At 39.8% G+C, this 20,657-nt stretch overlaps 1 protein-coding gene and 1 pseudogene across 2 annotated transcripts in view; one reads left to right on the top strand and one right to left on the bottom strand.

Annotated features, from left to right (window-relative positions):
• Positions 1-11,737, bottom strand: part of LOC131988996 (dachshund homolog 2-like) — a 144,215-nt gene extending 132,478 nt beyond the window's left edge. For both annotated transcript variants that reach the window (XM_059354151.1, XM_059354152.1), the window contains exon 1: positions 10,700-11,737. In XM_059354151.1, coding sequence (XP_059210134.1) covers positions 10,700-11,370 — 671 coding nt within the window. In that variant the 5' untranslated portion in view covers positions 11,371-11,737. The remainder of the gene's footprint in view (positions 1-10,699) is intronic.
• Positions 1-20,657, top strand: part of LOC131988994 (scavenger receptor cysteine-rich type 1 protein M130-like) — a 912,635-nt pseudogene that overhangs the window by 636,944 nt on the left and 255,034 nt on the right.

Genomic DNA, 20,657 nt, shown 5'->3' with positions numbered 1-20,657 from the left:
CAGATTTTCAGTTAATTTTTGTCTCATGACTGACAACATTTCCGAAAAAGACACAAATTACCAAAAACAATTCGTAAAATGACCAAAAAAGACCCAAAATTACCAAGAAAAGTAGAAAAATGACCAAAAAAGACACAAAATAACCAAAACAAGATGTGAAATTACCCAAAAAAAAAAACATGTATTGTACATATTGAAGTATTGTCATATTTCCAGCCTCTCCTGTCCTGTTTTTTTATATGATATTCTCACCATGCTAATGCTGTTTCCATAAAGGTGCAGGACTTGTATATTGGCCGTACAAAGAGAGAGAGTCGGTGCACATTAAACCTAAACACCTTGTTGAAGAATTACAAGTTCAGATGCAGCTGCACAACAGATCTCTTTAATTCTATTAATGCACAAAGAAGAAAAGTTTGTTTTTGAGGAAATGGAACATTCGTTCATCAAGCTGCAAAGAAAACTTTCTTAATTCACGTAGAAATAAAGAATAGTGTCCGGCTCTCTGTCGGCAGCATTTGGAAATCATCTCTGCAGACTTGAGTAAATAAACTCTCCGCTGCATGGTTGATTGTGCGAAATTAAAGGGTACAAATAAAATCAAATGCTTCTTTTTATGTCAGAGTTTCTCATCAGGAGATCAGGAAACATTTTACAAACACAGTTTTCATCCACAAAAATGTTTAGAAGCTGAGTTCTCTCAAGACTTTCTGACTAAAGACGGAAATCTTTTCCAACATTTTTCAATATTTTACAGTCGTTTTGCAGTAACTTCTGAGAAAACTACTGGTATAAATACAACAATTTGTGGGGAAAAAAACAGGAGGAAATGGTGCATTTGTTAGGAACTATTTTCAGCGCCGTATTAATCCACATTTGATGCAGCAGGACAGTGTGTGTGTGTGTGTGTAAGTGTGTGTGTGTGTGTTGATGCCAGTGAAGGAACACATCACTCAGCAACGGAGTCGATCATTGACAAGTTTTAAGAGTTTTTTTAAAACACTTGTTTATTACTCAACAATCAGTGAATGTTTCTGTGTATCAAAGGCTGATAAATCTTCTTCCTCTGTGACATTTTGTCCCAAAAACACTCTTAAACTCTCCTGACCTCTCCTCTCTGCTCTGAGTAAACAGATTTTCAATGAATATTTGCTGCATCTGAACTTGTAATTCTTCAACAAGGTGTTTATGTTTAATGTGCACCAACTCTCTCTCTTTGTACGGCCAAAATAATCCCAGTGGTGAAAAATAACTTCACTACATTTACTCATCAAGTTCTGTATTCAAGCACAATTTGGTGCTTTTACTTTGAGTATTTTAACAGGATGTAGTTATTCCAAACGGTTTAATTTTGGCGACATGTAGAATAAAGACATCCTGACAGAAATTTCACCATTTTAAGCTTTTCTTTGGTCACTTTGTCCAACAGAAAACATTTATTAAAACCTATTTCCCATAATCCCATAAGAAAAACTTGATGTAAACACCAAAACTCGATAAAATACAGACTTAAAGTTTTTACACTCTCTTGACGCTGTTGTTTTCTTCCTGTTGAAGAGCTTTTAAAACATACATTAACACAGAAATATTGACCAAAGTCGGCGCCAAGAGACGATGTCAGTGGATGTAAATGGTCACACACACACACACACACACACACACACACACACACATATGGTTACCAAGAAGACAAAGTATGCAGAATCCCAGTGGGAGTTTTCTTTCTTTCTGTGCATTTTTTTTAAAGCATTTAATTTTTCCTTTCTTTTCCCAGAGAGTAACGTCAAGAGTGGAGCGAGAGAGCGAGCGAGCGAGGGAGCGAGAGGGGAGGCCTAGAGAGAGAGAGCGAGGCATTAGAGGAATGTCAATATGATTGGAGGGAGAGAGGAGTGTGTGTTCGCTGTGCGTTCGACAACAATAGCTCTCCAGCCGTGTTGTTCCATGCGCATTCACATGATCCATTATTACCCCTGACATGTACCGCTGAGTGTGTGTGAGCGGGAGAGACGGAGTGATTGAGACGAAGAGACAGAGGAGCGAGAGGTGAAAGACGGCGGAGGGCGGGGGGGTGATGATGATGATGATGATGAAGAAGAAGAGACAATTAGCCGAGGACACAAATACAAGTGGTCGGAGGGTGAGAAACAGTAAAAAAAAAAGAGTCAAAAATAGCCAAAGAAATGTTCCTGCTGCTGGATTAATAAACGATAGAGCGCTGTGTGTGTGTGTGTGTGTGTGTGTGTGTGTGTGTGTGTGTGTGTGTGTGTGTGTGTGTGTGTGTGTGGTCAGCTAAAAAACAGAGGTCACCCTGCAACAGCCCACTGACTCCACAGCAACACAATACACTGTTAATAATTAGCCGATAGTGAACAACCGCCATCTATCACTTTCATCTCCCAACGACACAGAAATAACCACACACGCACACACACACACACACACACACACACACACACACAGTGCAGACGAGTGTGTCCAGTGTGTTCCCACTGACTTTTCAAGGAGTTTCCAGAAATAAGTCGGAGCACTAAACATGAAGCTAAACATGTTTCCGTTTTTTTCCAGGATGGAAACAGTCAGAACAGAGCGAAGTGTATTCATGGTTTTCTGTTTCCGCCTGGACATAAACAGAGATAAATGCCCTCAAAAAACAAATTAGAGCCATAAAAAGTCTGCAATATTAGTTATCAGCACTAATGTATCCATGGAAATAAAGACAGCTATCAGTAATTTACATTGAAACTGATGAAAACGTTATAAGGAGAGTTCTTTTACGAGGATTTCTACGTAGATTTATGGACGTTAATTCAAGACAGAAATCTAATATAATGATATCCGAGGAAACTGCAAGTCACACAGAATCTAAAAATGTGTGTATCATGTTTTTATCATGTTTATTTTAATTTTTACCCAGTTATGACTACAAGAAAGAGCGCAAATCGTGGCAAAAAGTGTGGCAAAAATTGTGGCAATCAGGCTCCAAGTTTCACTGTAAAAGACGCATCAAAAGGAGAAATAAGAAAGAAACAGCTTCTATCCTTTTTCAAGGAGTTTCCAGAAATAAGTCAGAGCACTAAACATGAAGCTAAACATGTTTCTCCTCCGCTGGTTTTATTTTTTCCAGGATGGAAACAATAAGAACAGAGTAAGTGTATTCATGGAGAGCAGGGTTTCTGCTTCCGCCTGGACATAAATGGAGATAAATGCCCACACACAACTGATTACAACCATAAAAAGTATGCAGAATTAATAATAAGCACTTCCTTACTGGTATTAACCAATTCATGTATCAACAACTTTCATTGATTAACTTTAACACTGAATAAAACTTAAAAACTTTCTTAAGCAAGTTCTGCGATTATAAGGAGCTGTTTTTTTTTCCTTTGATTCTCAAAGTGGATTCATGGATGTTAATTCAAGATTGACATTATATAAATATATGTCCTAGGAAACTGCAAGTCACATTGAATCTAAAAATGTGTGCATCATGTTTATGTGACTGCAAATTGTGGCAAAAATTTCGGCAAGAATTGTGGTAAAAATTACGGCAATCGGGCTCAAAGTTTTACTGTAAAAGCAGCTTCAGAAGAATGGAGAAATGGAGATAAATGCCCTCCAAAACAAATTAGGACCATAAAAAGTATGCATAATTAGTTATAAGCAGTTTCTTTCTGCTATAAACCAATTGATGTATTAACAATCTTCAATGATTTACTCTAATACTGAATAAAACTTAAAAACGTGAGGATTCTTAACCAAGTTCTGCGATTATAAGGAGTTGTTTTTTCCCCCTATGATTCTCAAAGTGGATTCATGGATGTTAATTCAAGATTGACATTATATAAATATATGTCCTAGAACACTGCAAGTCACACTGAATCTAAAAATGTCTGTATCATGTCTGTGGTTTAAATTTTTACCAAGTTATGACTGCTAGAAAAAGCGCAAATTGTGGCAAAAATTGTGGCAAAAATTGCGGGAATTACGCTCAGAGTTTTACTGTAAAAGCAGCTTCAGAAGGAGAAATAAGAAAGAAACAGCTTCTATCCTTTTTCAAGGAGTATCTAAAAATGTGTGCATCAAGTTTATGATTTAAATTTTTATTGAGTTAAGACTGCGACAAAGAGTGCAAATTGTGGCAAAAATTGTGGCAAAAATTGTGGCAAAAATTGTGGCAAAAACTGTGGCAATCAGGCTCCAAGTTTGACTGTAAAAGCAGCTTCAGAAGGAAACAGCTTCTATCTTTTTTTCTAGGAGTTTCCAGAAATAAATCAAAGCACTAAACATGTTTCTCCTCTGCTGGTTTTGTTTTTTCCGGGATGGAAACAGTAAGAACGTGGACAACTCTCACTAATTCACACTGATACTGAAGAAAACCTAAAAAAGGAAGTTTGGTGTTATAAAGAGTGTTTCTTTTCCTATAATTCCTGAGCAGATTTATGGAAGTTTATTCAAGATCTCCATCAGATATAATGACATCATGAGGAAGTGTGAGTCACAGAATCTATTAATATGTGTGAATCACGTCTGTTTGACCTCACGACTGTGAGAAACAAAGTGAACTTTTACTGTCATTTCTACAAACAGTTTTTACAGTGTACATAAATAAAACATGAATAAATAAACTACAACCAAAGCAAATAAAACAGACTTTCAGGCTGTAAAGAAAACATTGCACTGAGATAAAAACATTATGTATTATATTAGTTTATTATTAAAATAACATATAAACAGCTGGAATGGCTGCTTGGGAAATATAGTTGGGTTTTTCTGCTTTTAAAGTCCAAGATTGATGTCTTTAAATGTCTCGATTTGACAAAAATATTCAGTTTAATGTGATATAAAGTAGAGAGAAACAGCAAATCTAAATATTTAAGATGCTAAAAACAGATTTTTTCTGCATTTGGATAAAAAATACTTTAACATTTATCAATTATGACCATTTGTTTTTCAAAGAATCCTGCAAAAACATCACTTTAAATCTCATGTTTAACAGATATGTGCAGAAAGACTCTCAGAAATAAGTGATTCAGCATGAAACAAAAACCTAAAAAATTACTAAATTGAAATAAATGTGAAGATCAAAACAATTCCAGTTTTACTGAATATTTTTTAGATTCACTGTTTATATATTAAGACATATTTTATTATTATTATTATTATTATTATTATTATTATCATTATTACTATTATTATTATTTTATTATTATTATTATTATTATTATGGTGCAAATCCATTAGGTTCTGCAGAAACACTTTGCATGAGTGTCTTTAACTGCGTCAAGGGTTAATAAAGCTCTATTATTCTCTATTAATCAGAGATCTCACAGTTTCTTGAGTTGTTGTTGCAGCTTTTCCTTCAATCGTTCAGCGTCAGAGGAAGAAAGAGAGAAAGAAGCAGCTTCTTTCTCTCTTTCTCTCTTTCTTCAGGAGTAAATCTGCTGACTTTTTGACCTTTCCTGTCTGGAAAAAGACCTCATAAAACCCTTGTTACTGCAGGAATCCAATGAAGTGAAGGAACAGTGGAAAGTTTCACACAATCTGATGCAAAGAAAGTGTGAAAATGATCCGTTTCCCTTTACACGTCGACTCTGATCTCATATCAGAACCCAGACAAACTGATTATTGATTCATTTAACAGGATTCTCATCAAAAATAACTCCTCTGTACTTTAAAAACACTCATTCTGAGGAAGGAAACTTGTTCCTCTGACCATCTCTGGTGAAAATAATCAACCTGTTTTTTGAATTTCAGCCTTTTTAAAACTGAAAAATTAAACACGTTTCAATTTAAAATGGCAGGAAACTCATGTTACGGGTAAACGCAACATTTTCTTTGTATTTGTAAGTTTATTCATGGTTTTCAGCTTCCGCTTGGACATAAATGGAGAGAAATGCACACAAACTAATTATTACAACTAATTATAACCATAAAAAGTCTGCAGGATTATAAGCAGTTCTTTAAAGCAGTTTCACTATTTTCTGCACATATCTGTTAAACATGAGATTTAAAGTGATGTTTTTGCAGGATTCTTTGAAAAACAAATGGTCAAAATTGATAAATGCGAAAATATTTTTTATCCAAATGCAGAAAAATCTGTTTTTAGCATCTTAAATATTTAGATTTGCTGTTTCTCTCTACTTTATATCACATTAAACTGAATATTTTTGACAAATCGAGACATTTAAAGACATCACCTTGGACTTCAAACGCAGTTTTTACTATTTTCTGACATTTTAAAGACCCAGTGATGAATCGATTAATGGAGAGAAAAAGGAAGTAATCACTCAAAATGACTTTTCATTTTTGTCTCTGTGTGTCTAAATATTAATGTGTGTGTATATATATATATATATATATATATATATATATTAATGGCCTTTTTGTTTTTGATTCAGTTTTGAATAGATTTAAACATTAAGTGGTTTTATTACAAAACAGCACATCACTTTTAAATGGAGCCACACAAAACCGACACAAATACACCATTTATCATAGAAATAAACTGTATAATAATAAACGGCATTATTGTAGGAAATTAACTTTCCAACAGTCCTTAAACTCATCATCCATTACAAAAGTCTTCCTTAGAAAAACTGACCAAAACAAAGCTTAAAATGTAGCGTTTTTTATTCCGTCTCATTTAAAACGTTTATCCTATCTATCTATCTATCTATCTATCTATCTATCTATCTATCTATCTATCTATCTATCTCTCTCTCTCTCTCTCTCTCTCTCTCTCTCTCTCTCTCTCTCTCTCTATCTATCTATCTATCTATCTATCTATCTATCTATCTATCTATCTATCTATCTATCTATCTATCTATCTATCTATCTATCTATCTATCTATCTATCTATCTATCTATCTATCTATCTTGCAAAATATATAACAAAAGTGTCCATAAATGGAAACTGAAACGTCTGAAGTTTTATTTTCAGCTGCACAAACAACAAACATGACGAGCAGCGAAGCTCCAGATGACGTCAACGATCGTCCCTTTAATATTTTTAACATTCTGACGTATTTACAAGTGTGTGTGAGTGTGTGTGTGTGTGTGTGTGTGTGTGTGTGTGTGTGTGTATGTGTGTTGCTTCAGTCCCTGTTTGTGCTTTTAGAGCCGGTTTCAAAATGGTGCATGACGACGTCACTTTAGAGTTTTAATTTGAAAGGTCGAAGCAGTCAGGTACAGTCTGCACACACACACACACACACACACACACACACACACACACACACACACATACACACACACACACACGCACACACACACACACACACACACACACAGCCGTTATGCATAACAGGTATTAAAAACACTCTATAAAGAGTCTGTTTACACACAAACACACATTAAAGCTGCATTTTTCCAACAAACACACTCCCACACACACACACACACTCAGGAAAGCTCTTACACACACACACACACTCTCTTACATAAACACACACTCACACACTGAGCGGTGAGATATAAAGTCATGGATTATGAGAAGCTGTTCCATAACTAAAGTCAACAGAAGCTTATTGTTTGTTTTGCATTTGTTTGTTTGCTGTCAGTTTGTTTTTATTTCACTAAACTACTGAAAAACACACACACACACACACACACACACCAACACGTTTCCATCAGTCGATACAGTAAAAGCTTCATTTTCAACACCGAAGCAAAACGAGGAATGATAAGAGAACAGGAAGTCACTTTCCACAATAAAACCATTAAAGCAAACAAGTCAGTGAGTTTGTGATTAATTTTTAAAAAGGACGCCACATAAATATCTCCTAAAAAAGGACAGATTTTAAAGGGAGTGTTGCAGGAAAATAACCATAATAGACGCAGAGATTACCAATGTGAACACAAAGAATGGTCAGGAGGGAATAAAAGAGGAATATTTTGTCGTTAAAGTCATTTTTACGAACCTTATTGGACTGAAGAAATATTACAAGTATTACAGTAAATATGAGGATGAATATTTATAGTGCTTTAGGACAAGTTCATTCTGCAGTTACCATCTTTATTTAAGTGAAATATGACTCAATATAGAAACACTGAATCTAAAAAATATTCTGTAAAACTGGAGTTGTTTTGATCTTCACATTTATTTCAGTTTAGTCATTTTTTATGCCTTTTTTATGCTGAATCACTTATTTCTGCGAGTCTTTATGCACATATCTGTTAAACATGAGATTTAAAGTGATGTTTTTGCAGGATTCTTTGAAAAACGTTAAAGTATTTTTATCCAAATGCAGAAAAATCAGTTTTTAGCATCTTAAATATTTAGATTTGCTGTTTCTTTCTACTTTATATCACATTAAACTGAATATCTTTTACAAATTGAGACATTTAAAGACATCCCCTTGCACTTTAAAAGCTGTTTTCACTATTTTCTGAGAGTCTTTGTGCACATATCTGTTAAACATGGGATTTAGAGTGATGTTTTTGCAGGATTCTATGAAAAAAAAATGGTCAGAATTGATAAATGTTAAAGCATTTTTATGTAACTGCAGACAAATCTGTTTTTAGCATCTTAAATATTTAAATTAGCTGATTTTCTCTGCTTTATATCATATTAAACTGAATTTAAAGACATCACCTTGGACTTTAAAAGCAGTTTTCACTATTTTCTGACATTTTAAAGACCCAGTGATGAATCGATTAATGGAGAAAAAAGGAAATAATCACTCAAAATGACTTTTAATTGACTAATAATGTCTTTAGTGTGGGTCAGCCACATGTAAATTAATGCTAGAAGTTGTTTCAGAGTCCCAAACAGCTGCAGAATGTACTGACACTGACAGAGATTATGGGGAACAAGAGTGGAAAAACAGTAGATTTAGAGCCACAGATGCAGTGGAAACATCTGCCAGATATCAGAGAGAAAAGGTGGAAAACAAGCCTCGAATATGAGAGAAATAAACTGCAGAGTGAGAAATGTTCCGCTGCAAGTTTTTGAGTTTCTGCAGAGAAACTGACTGCAGCGTTCAGCCTGTTTCAGAGACTTTAAAGTGAGATAAAAGAAGAAGTGTATTCATGGTTTACTGCTTCCGCTTGGACATAAATGGAGAGAAATGCCCTCCAGCAACAAATTACATCCATAAAAAGTATGCAGAATTAGTTTAAGCATCCCCTGTTGGCAATTTATCCATGAAAATAAAGACAACTATCACATTAATACTGAAGAAAACCTAAAAACATGAAGATTCTTAAGGAAGTTTGGTGTTATAAAGAGCGTTTTTTTCCTCTGATTCCTAAGCAGATTTATGGAAGTTTATTCAAGATGTACGTCAAATATAATGACATCATATGAAACTGCAAGTCACAAAGAATCTAAAAATATCTGTATCGTGTCTGTGGTTTCAATTTTTTTTATCGAGTTATGGCTGCAAGAAAAAATGCAAATTGTGGCAAAAATTGTGGCAAAATTGTGGCAAAATTGTGGTGATCAGGCTCAAAGTTTCACTGTAAAAGACGCTTCAGAAGGAAACAGCTTCTATCCTTTCTCTAGGAGTTTCCAGAAATAAGTCAGAGCACTAAACATGTTTCTCCTCCACTGCTTGTGTTTTTTCCGCGATGGAAACAGTCCAGAACATGTCAACAGAGCAAGTGTATTCATGGTTTTCTGCTTCTGCTCGGACATAAATTATATCATATGAAACTGCAAGTCATAAAGAATCTAAACATGTCTGTATCATGTCTGTGGTCTCAATTTTTACTGAGTTATGACTGCAAGAAATAATGCAAATTGTGGCAAAAATTGATTTTCTTGTCTGGAAAAAGACCTAGTAAAATCCTACTGACACTGACAGAGATTATGGTGGAACAAGAGTGGAAAAACAGTAGATCTAGAGCCCCAGATGCAGTGGAAACATCTGCCAGATATCAGAGAGAAAAGGTGGAAAATAAGCCTCGAATATGAGAGAAATAAACTGCAGAGTGAAAAGTGTTCCGCTGCAAGTTTCTTGTGTTTCTGCAGAGAAACTGGCTGCAGCGTTCAGCCTGTTTCAGAGACTTTAAAGTGAGATAAAAGAAGAACATGTAACCAGAGCAAGTGTGTTCATGGTTTTCTCCCTTGACATCCATAAAAAGTATGCAGAATTAGTTATTAGTTGGCAATTTATCCATGAAAATAAAGACAACTATCACATTAATACTGAAGAAAACCTAAAAAACATGAAGATTCTTAAGGAAGTTTGGTGTTATAAAGAGCGTTTTTTTTCCTATGATTCCTGAGCAGATTTATGGATGTTTATTCAAGATGTACACCAAATATAATGACATCATATGAAATAATCTAAAAATGTCTGTATCGTGTCTGTGGTTTTAATTTTTACGGAGTTATGACTGCAAGAAAGGATGCAAATTGTGGCAAAAATTGCGGCAAAAATTGATTTTCCTGTCTGGAAAAGCCCTAATAAAATCCTTGTTACTCTTAATCCTTGTAGTGACAGAGATTATGGGGAACAAGAGTGGAAAACAGTAGATTCGGAGCCACAGATGCAGTGGAAACATCTGCCAGATATCAGAGAGAAAAGGTGGAAGACAAGCCTCGAACACGAGAGAAATAAACTGCGGAGTGAGAAATGTTCCGCTGCGAACACAGCGGGAAGTTTGAGAGTTTGTGCAGAGAAGCTGCTGCAGCCTGCAGCCCGGTTCAGAGACTCTAAAGTGGGATAAAGCGGATTTAAAGTGTGGGACCGACCTGGCGCTGGTGCAGTCCTGGTACAGCGTCTCGAAGTCCTTCCTGGAGATGAGCTTGCAGCGGTTGACGCCGGGCTGGATGGCCCCGAGCCCCCGCAGGACGCGCACCTGCTCCACGGTGCAGACCACCGGCGCGATGTCCAGCCGCTTCAGCTTGGTGTAGACGGTGTGCAGCCCGCCCACCAGGTGCTTCAGGAAGAGGTCGAACACCTGCGGGAGGCAGATCAGCTCGTGGCCGTCCACGCTGAAGCTGGCCACCTTCACCCCGTGCACCTCCACCAGCTTACACTCGCTGCACAGCCCCCCCGGGCCGGAGGAGGGCTGCACCAGGCCGGGGGAGCCGGAGCCCAGTCCGCCCAGAGGACCCAGAGCGGCGGCGCCTCCTCCGGACACCAGCGGGGCGGCGCCGCCGTTCCCCAGGCCGGCCAGCGCGCCCCCCGGCCCGGGCAGGAAGGCGCTCAGCATGCTGCTGGTGAGCCGCGGGGACGGCGACAGCGAGTGGGAGTGGGAGTGGGAGTGGGAGTTGGTGGTGGTGGTGGTGGTCCCCCCGTGGCCCGGGCTGGAGGGGCCGGAGGAGGCGTGGAGCGCGTCCGGAGCGGAGCGGTACAGAGCGGCCGAAGTTGGGGCTCCGGAGCCCGGCGAGAGGAGCGGAGGAGAGCCGGGGAGCGACATGGAGGAGGTGGAGGAGGAGAAGTGGAGAGGCGCACACACACTCCTGCTCTCCTCTTCACACACTCACACACTTTATTCTTCTTCTCCTTCTTCTTCTCCTTCTTCTTCTTCTTCTTCTCTCACACTTGCGCGTGTCTTTCTGCGTGTTTTCCTCTCTCTCTCTCTCTCTTCTTCTCTGCTCTCTCTCTCTCCAGATCTCTCTCCGGGTATCCGTGGAGCGGCGCGCGGACTGTCCGGTCTGTGCGTAAAGGAGACTGGATCAGACTCCGGGTCAGCCCCTGCCCTGGCCCCGCCCCCTCCGCGCCTGACTGACAGCTGCCGCGGCCAATCAGAGCAGAGACCGAGCAGGACCGAGGCTGTGATTGGACAGAGAGGAGGGGGAGGTGTGTGTGTGTGTGTGTGTGTGTGTGTGTGTGTGTGTGTGTGTGTGTGTGTGTGTGTGTGTGTGTGTGTGTGTATCGGTCAGATCTCTGTTTCATAAACTTTCTCACGAGCTGCTTCAACGGGAAGTTTTTATTTTTCTTCCTTTTTTTTTTTTTTGGTCAACCATCTCAACCTCTAGACTGTGCGCGTGCACGTGCGCGTGAGTAGTGTGTGTGTGTGTGTGTGTGTCCTGTCGTGGCTCACATGCGAGCTCTGGTGGCGAGACGGACGCATGTTTCCTCACACACACACACACACACACACACACACTGACCCCTGATCAGTGAACACAACACGAGGAGAGAGGGAATAAGGAAGGAAATAAGGAAACAAGAGAATGATGTTTGTTGATTTAATTCAAAGAAATAAATAAAGAAGGGAAGGAGAAAATAAAAAGAAGAAGAAAGGAAGGTTAGAGAGATGAGAGAGAAATTAAGGAAATGATTAAAAGGAAACTGGACCAGGAAAGGGTGCAGGAATTGAGGAAGGAAGGAAGGAAGGAAGGAAGGAAGGAAGGATTGTTTTTTTATTGAAAAGAAATAAAGCGAGGAAAGAGATTAAGAAGAAAGAAGAGACGTTAGATAGGGAATAAATTAAAGGATACTTTACTAAGAAGGATGCAAGAATTAAGGAAGGAAGGAAGGAAGGGAGGATGAATGGAAGGATGGATGGAAGGAAGGAAATAAGGAAGGATGGTGGGATTGTTTTATTTTTTTAATTAGAAAGCAATAAAGTGAGGAAAGAGAATAAGAAGAAAGAAGAGACGTTATAGGAGAGAAATTAAAGGATACTTTATTTTAAGGAAGCAGGAATTAAGAGAGGAAGGAAGGAAGGAAGGAAGGAAGGAAGGAAGGAAGGACATAGGTAGAGAGGTTTGTTGATTTTATTCAAATAAAAGAAATGAAGAGAGGAAGAAGAAAGAAGGGGGTAGAGAAAAAATAAATTAAGGAAAAGTTAAGAGGATTTTTGACCAGGAAAAAGGACACAGGAAGCAAGGAAGGAAGGAAGCAAGGAAGGAAGGAAGGAAGGGGAGAAGAAGGAAAGAAAAAAAAAGTTTCATATGAAATTCAGGAAATAACTAAAAGGAAAGTTGAGCAACAAAAGGTTCAGGAAATAAGGAAGGAAAGAGGAGAAGAGAAAGAAGGGAGGGTGATGAAGAAGGATGCAGGAATTAAGGAAGGAAGGAAGGAAGGAAAAAAGGAAGGAAATAAGGAAGTTGGTAGGTAAGACGAATGAGGAAATGTAAAGGGAGGAAAAACAGGAAGAAAAAAAGGAGAGAGAGACAAATAGATTCATAGAAAAAAGGAATCAAGGAATAAATTTATGGATACTTGATGAAGAAGAAGGATGCAAGAAGGAAGGAAGGAAGGAAGGAAGGAGGTGAGTTGGAATGAAATGGGGCTTGTTGATTTTATTAAAATGAGAGAAATAAAAGGAGGAGAGAGAAGAAGAATAAAGAAGGGAGGGTTAGATAAGAAATAAATTAAGGAGAGAATTAAAAGGAAAGTCAAACCAGAAGAAGAGGAAGAAGAGGAAGGACAGAGGAATTAAGGAAAGAAGGATGAATGAATGGAGAGAAAAAAATGAAATGAAACGTGATAATTTATATCACAAAAGAAGAAGAAAAGAGATTAACAGAGAAAAAGACTTTAAAAGAAAAAGAAAAGAGACGATCGAGTAGCAGCAGAGAATTAATTACTGTGTGTGTGTGTGAGTGTGTGTGTGTGTGAGTTGTGTGTGTGTGTGTGTGTGTGTGTGTGTGAGTGTGTGTGTGTGTGTGTGTGTGTGTGTGTGTGAGTGTGAGTGTGTGTGAGTGTGTGTGTGTGTGTGTGAGTGTGTGTGTGTGTGTGTGTGTGTGTGTGTGTGAGTGTGTGAGTGTGTGTGTGTGTGTGTGTGTGTGTGTGTGTGAGTGTGTGAGTGTGTGTGTGTGTGTGTGTGTGTGTGTGTGTGTATAATCCGGTGTAATCTCATTACTCTGAGAAACCCTGACTGACTGGATGAACGAGAGACGGAGAGAGGAAGTTAAAAAATGATTTAAACTGTAAAAATCTGCAGTTTTTACCATTAAACGCTCCACACAAACATAAATAAAGTATCAGAGTAAAAGTACGAATATTAAACTGTTAAAAAAAAACTGAAAATGTGATTTAACACCAGAAAGTGCAGGTAAAAATATAATATTTGTGTTATTTTGCTCCCTAACATGTTTTCTGTCTCACTAGTGGAAATAAAAAGAAACATTCAGGAGTTTATTTTATTACATTTTGTCTATTTGTGTCTGCGGATTTCTCCTAAATTCACCAAAAGTTAATATTAGATCAACTTTTTTTAAAACGTATGTAAATAATCAGCTGGAAGACGTTTCCTGGTGATCTCCATAATTGGTATTTAATTGTTTTTTATAATACATGTTTGTTATGGTTGTTGTTTTTCCTCATATTCTCAACTTCTTGTTTTATTTCTATGTTCTCTGGAGGTTTTTACTGATTCACAGCCTGATTTATACAACTTTTTATTCCAAAAACACACAGAAAGTTGATTTTCATCAGCTGCTGTTGATACTGTTTTCTGTTTTCTGTGATCAGAAATCTCTTCTGTAAAAACCTTTCACTCTATTATTATTATTATTTCACTAAATATATATTATACATGTCATATACCCCTTTTATATTTAAATATATTTATTTATTGATGTTCATGCATCAACTTATTAAACCTAATAAACATGCTAAAATGTATTTTCTCCGATGTGAAATATCTGTTAAATGCAAAGTACTTCAGGAAAACAAACAAACACAAAAAATATATGTTAATAATAAAAACCAAATAGGGAACAAGGAAACTGAAGGAAAAATCAGATGTACGAATAAAAATGAGGAGAAAAGGTAGAAATAGAGGAGAGAGAGGGAACGAGGGGTCAAGGAGAAAAGGTGGAGAAGAAATAAATAAAGAGGGTGAGACAAAGTGAGAAAGAGAGAGAGAGATGAGAGAGAGAAGGAGAGAGAGAAGGAGAGAGAGATGGAGAGAGAAAAGTAGAGAGAGGTGGAGAGAGAGAAGGAGAGAGAGAAGAAGAGAGAGAGATGAGAGAGAGAGAGATGGAGAGAGAGGGAGAGAGAGAGAGAGAGATGGAGAGAGAGAGAAGGAGAGAGAGAAGGGGAGAGAGATGGAGAGAGAGAAGGAGAGAGAGAAGGGGAGAGAGATGGAGAGAGAGAGAGAGAGAGATGGAGAGAGAGAAGGAGAGAGAGATGGAGAGAGAGGGAGAGAGAGAGAGAGATTTTGATTTTTAAAACACCTTTATTTTCCAATAGTTAAGGACTCAACATGACATGATTACCAGATTGGACAGCAAAAAAATAAATAAATATACACATACATATACACACATTCACATATATATATACATATACACATATATATATACATGCACACACACACACACACATGTACATACATATACACATATACACATCCATAAACATACATACATACATACATACGCACCTACACATGTAAGTAAAGTCTCATAGGAACACAGAGTTAAATCTCAGCTCCCCCTCAACAACAGAACACAGAGCTTTGGTGAAACACCACTGAGACACAAACTCAACAATATTGTTCATCAGAGAGTAGAACCTGAAATCCACTCTCACTCTGGCTTTCACCAGTGCTACAAACATTGGCAGCAGTGCCTCACCAGACACATTCCCTATTTGATTTTTCCTGCTTTTATAAATAGACAGTTTGGCCTGTCCCACTACAAAGTTCAACAGCTGCCACTTCTTTGCATTTTCTTTTTTGTAGCCAGCACCAAAAATAAAAGCAGTTTCAGACCAACTCTCACCACAGTTTAAAAACACAGTTTTCAGGGCTTCAAACAGAACTTCTAGTCTTCTACAGTCCAGAAAACAGTGAAAAATGGTTTCTGGTTCCTTACAGAAAGGGCAATTAATGGAAACAGTCGGATTAATCTTGGAGACAAAGCTGTTTACAGCCAGCGCCCCCTGCAGGATTCTCCACTGCAGGTCACCTGACCTCTTGTTTAGTGGAGGTTTATACAACAGCCTCCACACTGGTTTGCAGTCATCCTGCACCTTCAGTCTCTCTCTCCACACACTGTCCTTCCTCCCAGCCAGCTTTCTCTTGTTCACAGCTTTGACACAGTATTTATACAGAGCTTTACCATTCAACATACACAAAGTTACAGACACAGCTGTATTTCTGACCAGTAAAGGTTCTGTCAGTCCAGTTTGTTCTATTGTGAGACCCAGTTCAGGAAAAGGATCTCCTCCATCAGGAGTCTCTGTTCCAGTAGAATAGTCCTTCAGCATTCCCATTTCTTCGCCAGTCAGTCTTTTAATCCATGCGTTTAAAATGTCTCTGGTGTGACGACTTGACCTGAGACCCAGTAGTGATGCCACTGCCTCTGTGTTGTGGAGTCCTGGACCTGCAACATCCACCATGTGTTTCAGCTTCACTGAGCCGGCTGAACACAGCCGCTGTGTGAGAGCAGGTCTGCTGGCGTCCTGGACATCCAGCCGGGCTCCGTGGATCAGAGGCTCCTCCAGCAGCCAGAACAGTGAAGCTGCAGGTTCCAGTCTTTTCCATTTAAAAAGAGTCCATGCTCTGAACAGTCCCTGATAATAAGGAGGCAAGTCACACAAACGGATAAAATCACAGTTCATTAAAAACAAAGACACATCCAAACCCAAACCCGCTACTCCCCTTAAAATGGTGCTCATTACTGGTTTCCAGACCACGTCATCGTTCCCTGTGAGGTAACGTTGAATAAACTGGAGTCTGAAAGCTGCTGCTCTGCTCTCCAGGTGCACTAACCCCTGCCCCCCCTCTTCTTTTGGCAGGTACAGTACACTCTGGGGAACCCAGTGCAAGTTATCCCAAAAGAAATTAACCATCACAGACTGCACTTTCTGTAACAGACCAGAAGGGGGTTCCATACATTTTAACTTGTGCCACAGAGTTGACGCTACCAAGTTGTTAATAATCAGGACTCTTCCTCTGTATGACATGTGAGGTAACAGCCACTTCCACTTGGCCAACCTCCCCTCCACCTTCTCCACCACTCCCTCCCAGTTCTTCTTTACATTCTGTTCATCTCCTAGATGGACTCCCAGGTACTTTAGGCCTCCCCTCTTCCAGCCTAACCCTCCTGGCAGCTGAGGGAGACCCCCAGACCAACTCCCAACTGCTAAGGCCTCGCTCTTTGCCCAGTTCACTTTGGCAGCTGATAATTTACCAAAAGTTTTTACAATGTTACCTAAAACCTTTACATCTTGCTGGTTCTTTACAATTACAATAATATCATCTGCATATGCAGATAAATTAAAATGTGTATTAAAATCGGATAAAAACAGACCATCAATAAAAGAGCGAATATTGTGCAACATGGGTTCAATAGAAAGTGCGTAGAGCATACCGGACATGGAGCAGCCCTGTCTGATGCCCCTGGTCACTTTGAAAGGTTTACACAAACCACCATTAATTTTCAGTACACTCTCAATGTCCTCGTACAGAACCTTAATCTTGGCAATAAGTCCAGGGCTGAGGCCGAACCTTTGTAGGACTTTCCAAAGGTAACGGTGCTCAACCCGGTCAAATGCCTTTTCCTGGTCCAAAGAAACTAGACCAGCATCAAAACCCAAAGAACCAGAGACTTCCAAAAAATCTCTAATCAGTGACACATTGTCAACAATGGACCTGCCGGGCACACAGTAGGTCTGCGTCCGGTGGATGACATGTTCCATCACCTTCTTCAGTCTGTTAGCCAGGACTTTGGACAACAGTTTATAATCTGTACAGAGCAGAGAGACTGGCCGCCAGTTCTTTATCTCCTGGAGGTCACCTTTTTTTGGCAGCAGAGTGAGCACTGCTCTCCTACAGCTCTGTGGCAGAGACGAGTCATTAAAGCTCTCAGTGAAAACCTCCAAGACATCGTCTCTCAGCTCCTTCCAAAAGGCTTTAAAAAACTCTGGTGGAAGCCCGTCGATCCCCGGGGCCTTCCCCCCCTGCATGCTCTGCAGCGCCACATAGACCTCCTCAGCAGTCAGAGGAGCCTCCAGCTCCTGGTTGATCTCCTCCGGGACTCTGGGCAGCCCATTGCAGAAGGAGTTAAAGCCCCCCTCGTCCTCTGTGTACTCACTCTCATACAGACCGGTATAAAAGTCCACAGCCCTCTGCCGGATCCCACTGGCTTCAGTCAGCATCCGTCCTGACGTCGAGCGCAGAGCGTGGATGAACCTGCTCTGCCCGTTCTTCTTCTCCAGACTGAAAAAAAACTTTGTGGGTGAGTCCATGTGTGCAGCACTCTGAAAGCGAGACCGGACCAGTGCCCCCTGTGCTTTAGAGCCCAGCAGGTCTGCCAGTATGGCTTTTTTGGATTTGAGGTCTTCAAAGCAGCCTCGATTTCCTGTGGATTCTGCAGAACTCTGCAGTTCCACTATTTCAATCTCCAGATCCCTCATAGATTTGGTAATGTCCCGAGAGACATTGAGAGTGTACTGTTGACAGAGCTGCTTGATCTCCACCTTCCCACAATCCCACCACTGCTTCAATGACGTAAAATCTTCTTTTCTAGTTTTAAAAACATTCCAAAAAAATATAAAAGTTTCTCTAAAATGTACATCTAATAACAAAGCAGTGTTAAAGTGCCAATATGCAGATTTATGTTTTACATTTGAGACAAAAACATTACATGATACTATAGAATGATCAGTAAAACCAACAGGCAGTATTGTGCACCCTTTAAAAATACTAAAATGATGGTTAAAACAATAAAATCTATCTAATCTGGCCATGGACAGATAATTCTCTCTGTGCTGGACCCAAGTGTACTGTCTGTGTTTGTCATGCATCTCTCTCCATACATCAGTTAGCCTGTGAGCCTCCACCAGCTGTTTCATGGCTCGTTTTGAAGCAGCATGAGGTTCAACATGATTTCTGTCCATTCTGTCATTCTCTGTGCAGTTAAAATCCCCTCCTAAAAATAAAAACTCTTCAGGCCCACACTGATTTAAAACCACACTGAGTTCATTTAAAAACTGAACTCTGTCAGGTCCTGTGTTGGGAGCGTATACATTTATAAAGACAATAGTAAAAAGCTCATATTCTGCTCTGACCACCATCAGTCTGCCCTGGATTACTTCCTCCACCACATGAGACTTTGGCAGAAAGTTTTTGGAGAAGAGGAGCGCCACTCCTCCACTGGTTCTGCTTAAATGGCTTAAAACCACCTCCCCATCCCATTCCCTCCTCCAGTCCGTCTCATTTAAAGTGTCACTGTGCGTCTCTTGAACCAGCATCACATTGATGCTCTTCAGCTTCATCAGTTCAAACACACTTGCTCTCTTCTTTACATCTCTCGCTCCATTTAAATTTAGTGTGGAGATAGTAAAATGACTCATGGTCTCTGATGTGAGAAGCAACACACACACTAATAAAGACAGCAGACAGACTGTCTTACATGGTTTCTGAGTCGTCTTCATTGTAAAGTTCATGTTTAAGTTTCTGAACTATCTTCTTCAGTCTGTAGACCTCCTGCTCAGAATAGCCCCCCTTTCCTCTGCCTCTCATCTGAGATCTGGCAGAAAGAAAAAACAATTCTTTGTCTGCAAAGTAATCCTCAATTTTAACTTTTTTCATATTTTTTGTTGTTTGCAGGAACTTTTTTATCTGTTTAACTTCATACTGTTTTTCCTGCTGCTGTGATTCAGCAGACAGTTGTGAGTCAGTCTGAGGCTGGCTGTCTTCAGCACAGTCCTCCTCCTCTTCCTCCATATCAGACTCAGACCCTGGCTGCTCCTCCTGCTGCTCCTCCTGCTGCTCCTCCCCGCTCCTACTTCCTTTTTTGGCTTGAGACCCACTATTGTCACTGTCTTTCTTTCTTTTGAGAACAGGGACTTTAAACAGCCCCTCTTCCTCCTCCACCAGCTCTTCATCACTGTCCCTCACTGTGTCCTGTGCTTCAGCCTGCTCTCCTTCTCTTCTCTGTCTGTTAGTGTTTACCTCGTCTTCTTCCTGACTCACTGCTGCCTCATTCTCTTTATTCTTCCCAGCCTCACTGTCTTCCTGTCTCTGTGCTGTCTTTTTTGTCCCCTCACCATCTTTAGCCTGTGTCTGGCCATTAGAGGAGGCTTTCTCAGGACACGCCCTGATTAAGTGGCCCTCCCTCCCGCAGCCAAAACACTTCAGAGTCCCAGAAGTCACAAACACAATATAATCAAAATCATCAGCCTTCATATTAAACACCAGACTGAGTTCCTCATCTTTCTTATTGAGGATCATGTGAACCTGCCGTCTGTGTGAAACAACGTGTTTAAGCAGCGGAGATTTACATCCCGACGGTAGTTTCCTGATGGAGGAAACGATCTTCCCGTGCCTCGACAGCTCCCTCAACACCACCTCATCACTGATAAACGGCGGGATGTTAGATATAGTCACCCGTTTAGCAGGTGTATTGAGAGGAGACACTGACACAAACGTATCATTAATAACAATGCCGGTCTCGATCACTTTATTCACTTTCTCCACCTCATCCACAAAAATGACCACCGCGCCGTTCATCCGAGCAGCAGACTTAATGCTGCTGTGACCCACAACTTCTCCCACTGCCAGACTGCAGTCCTCCACTGAGCAGGGGAAACCAGGAGAGATCTTAAAACCATGTTTCCTGCTCAGTTTGGTGAAATCCATACCGGCGTTTAAGCACGCCGACCAGCGAAACTGGCCGACCGCAAAAACACGCACAAATCACCACAAAACACCCCAGATACACACCAACACACTAAACACCAAACACACCTACACATACACTATGTACAACATCTAAAGATAAAGATAAAGGTAGAAAA

The sequence above is a fragment of the Centropristis striata genome, chromosome 17 (genome assembly GCF_030273125.1).
Source record: "Centropristis striata isolate RG_2023a ecotype Rhode Island chromosome 17, C.striata_1.0, whole genome shotgun sequence".
Lineage (NCBI taxonomy): Eukaryota > Metazoa > Chordata > Actinopteri > Perciformes > Serranidae > Centropristis > Centropristis striata.
This window is presented reverse-complemented; position numbering and strand designations above follow the sequence as displayed.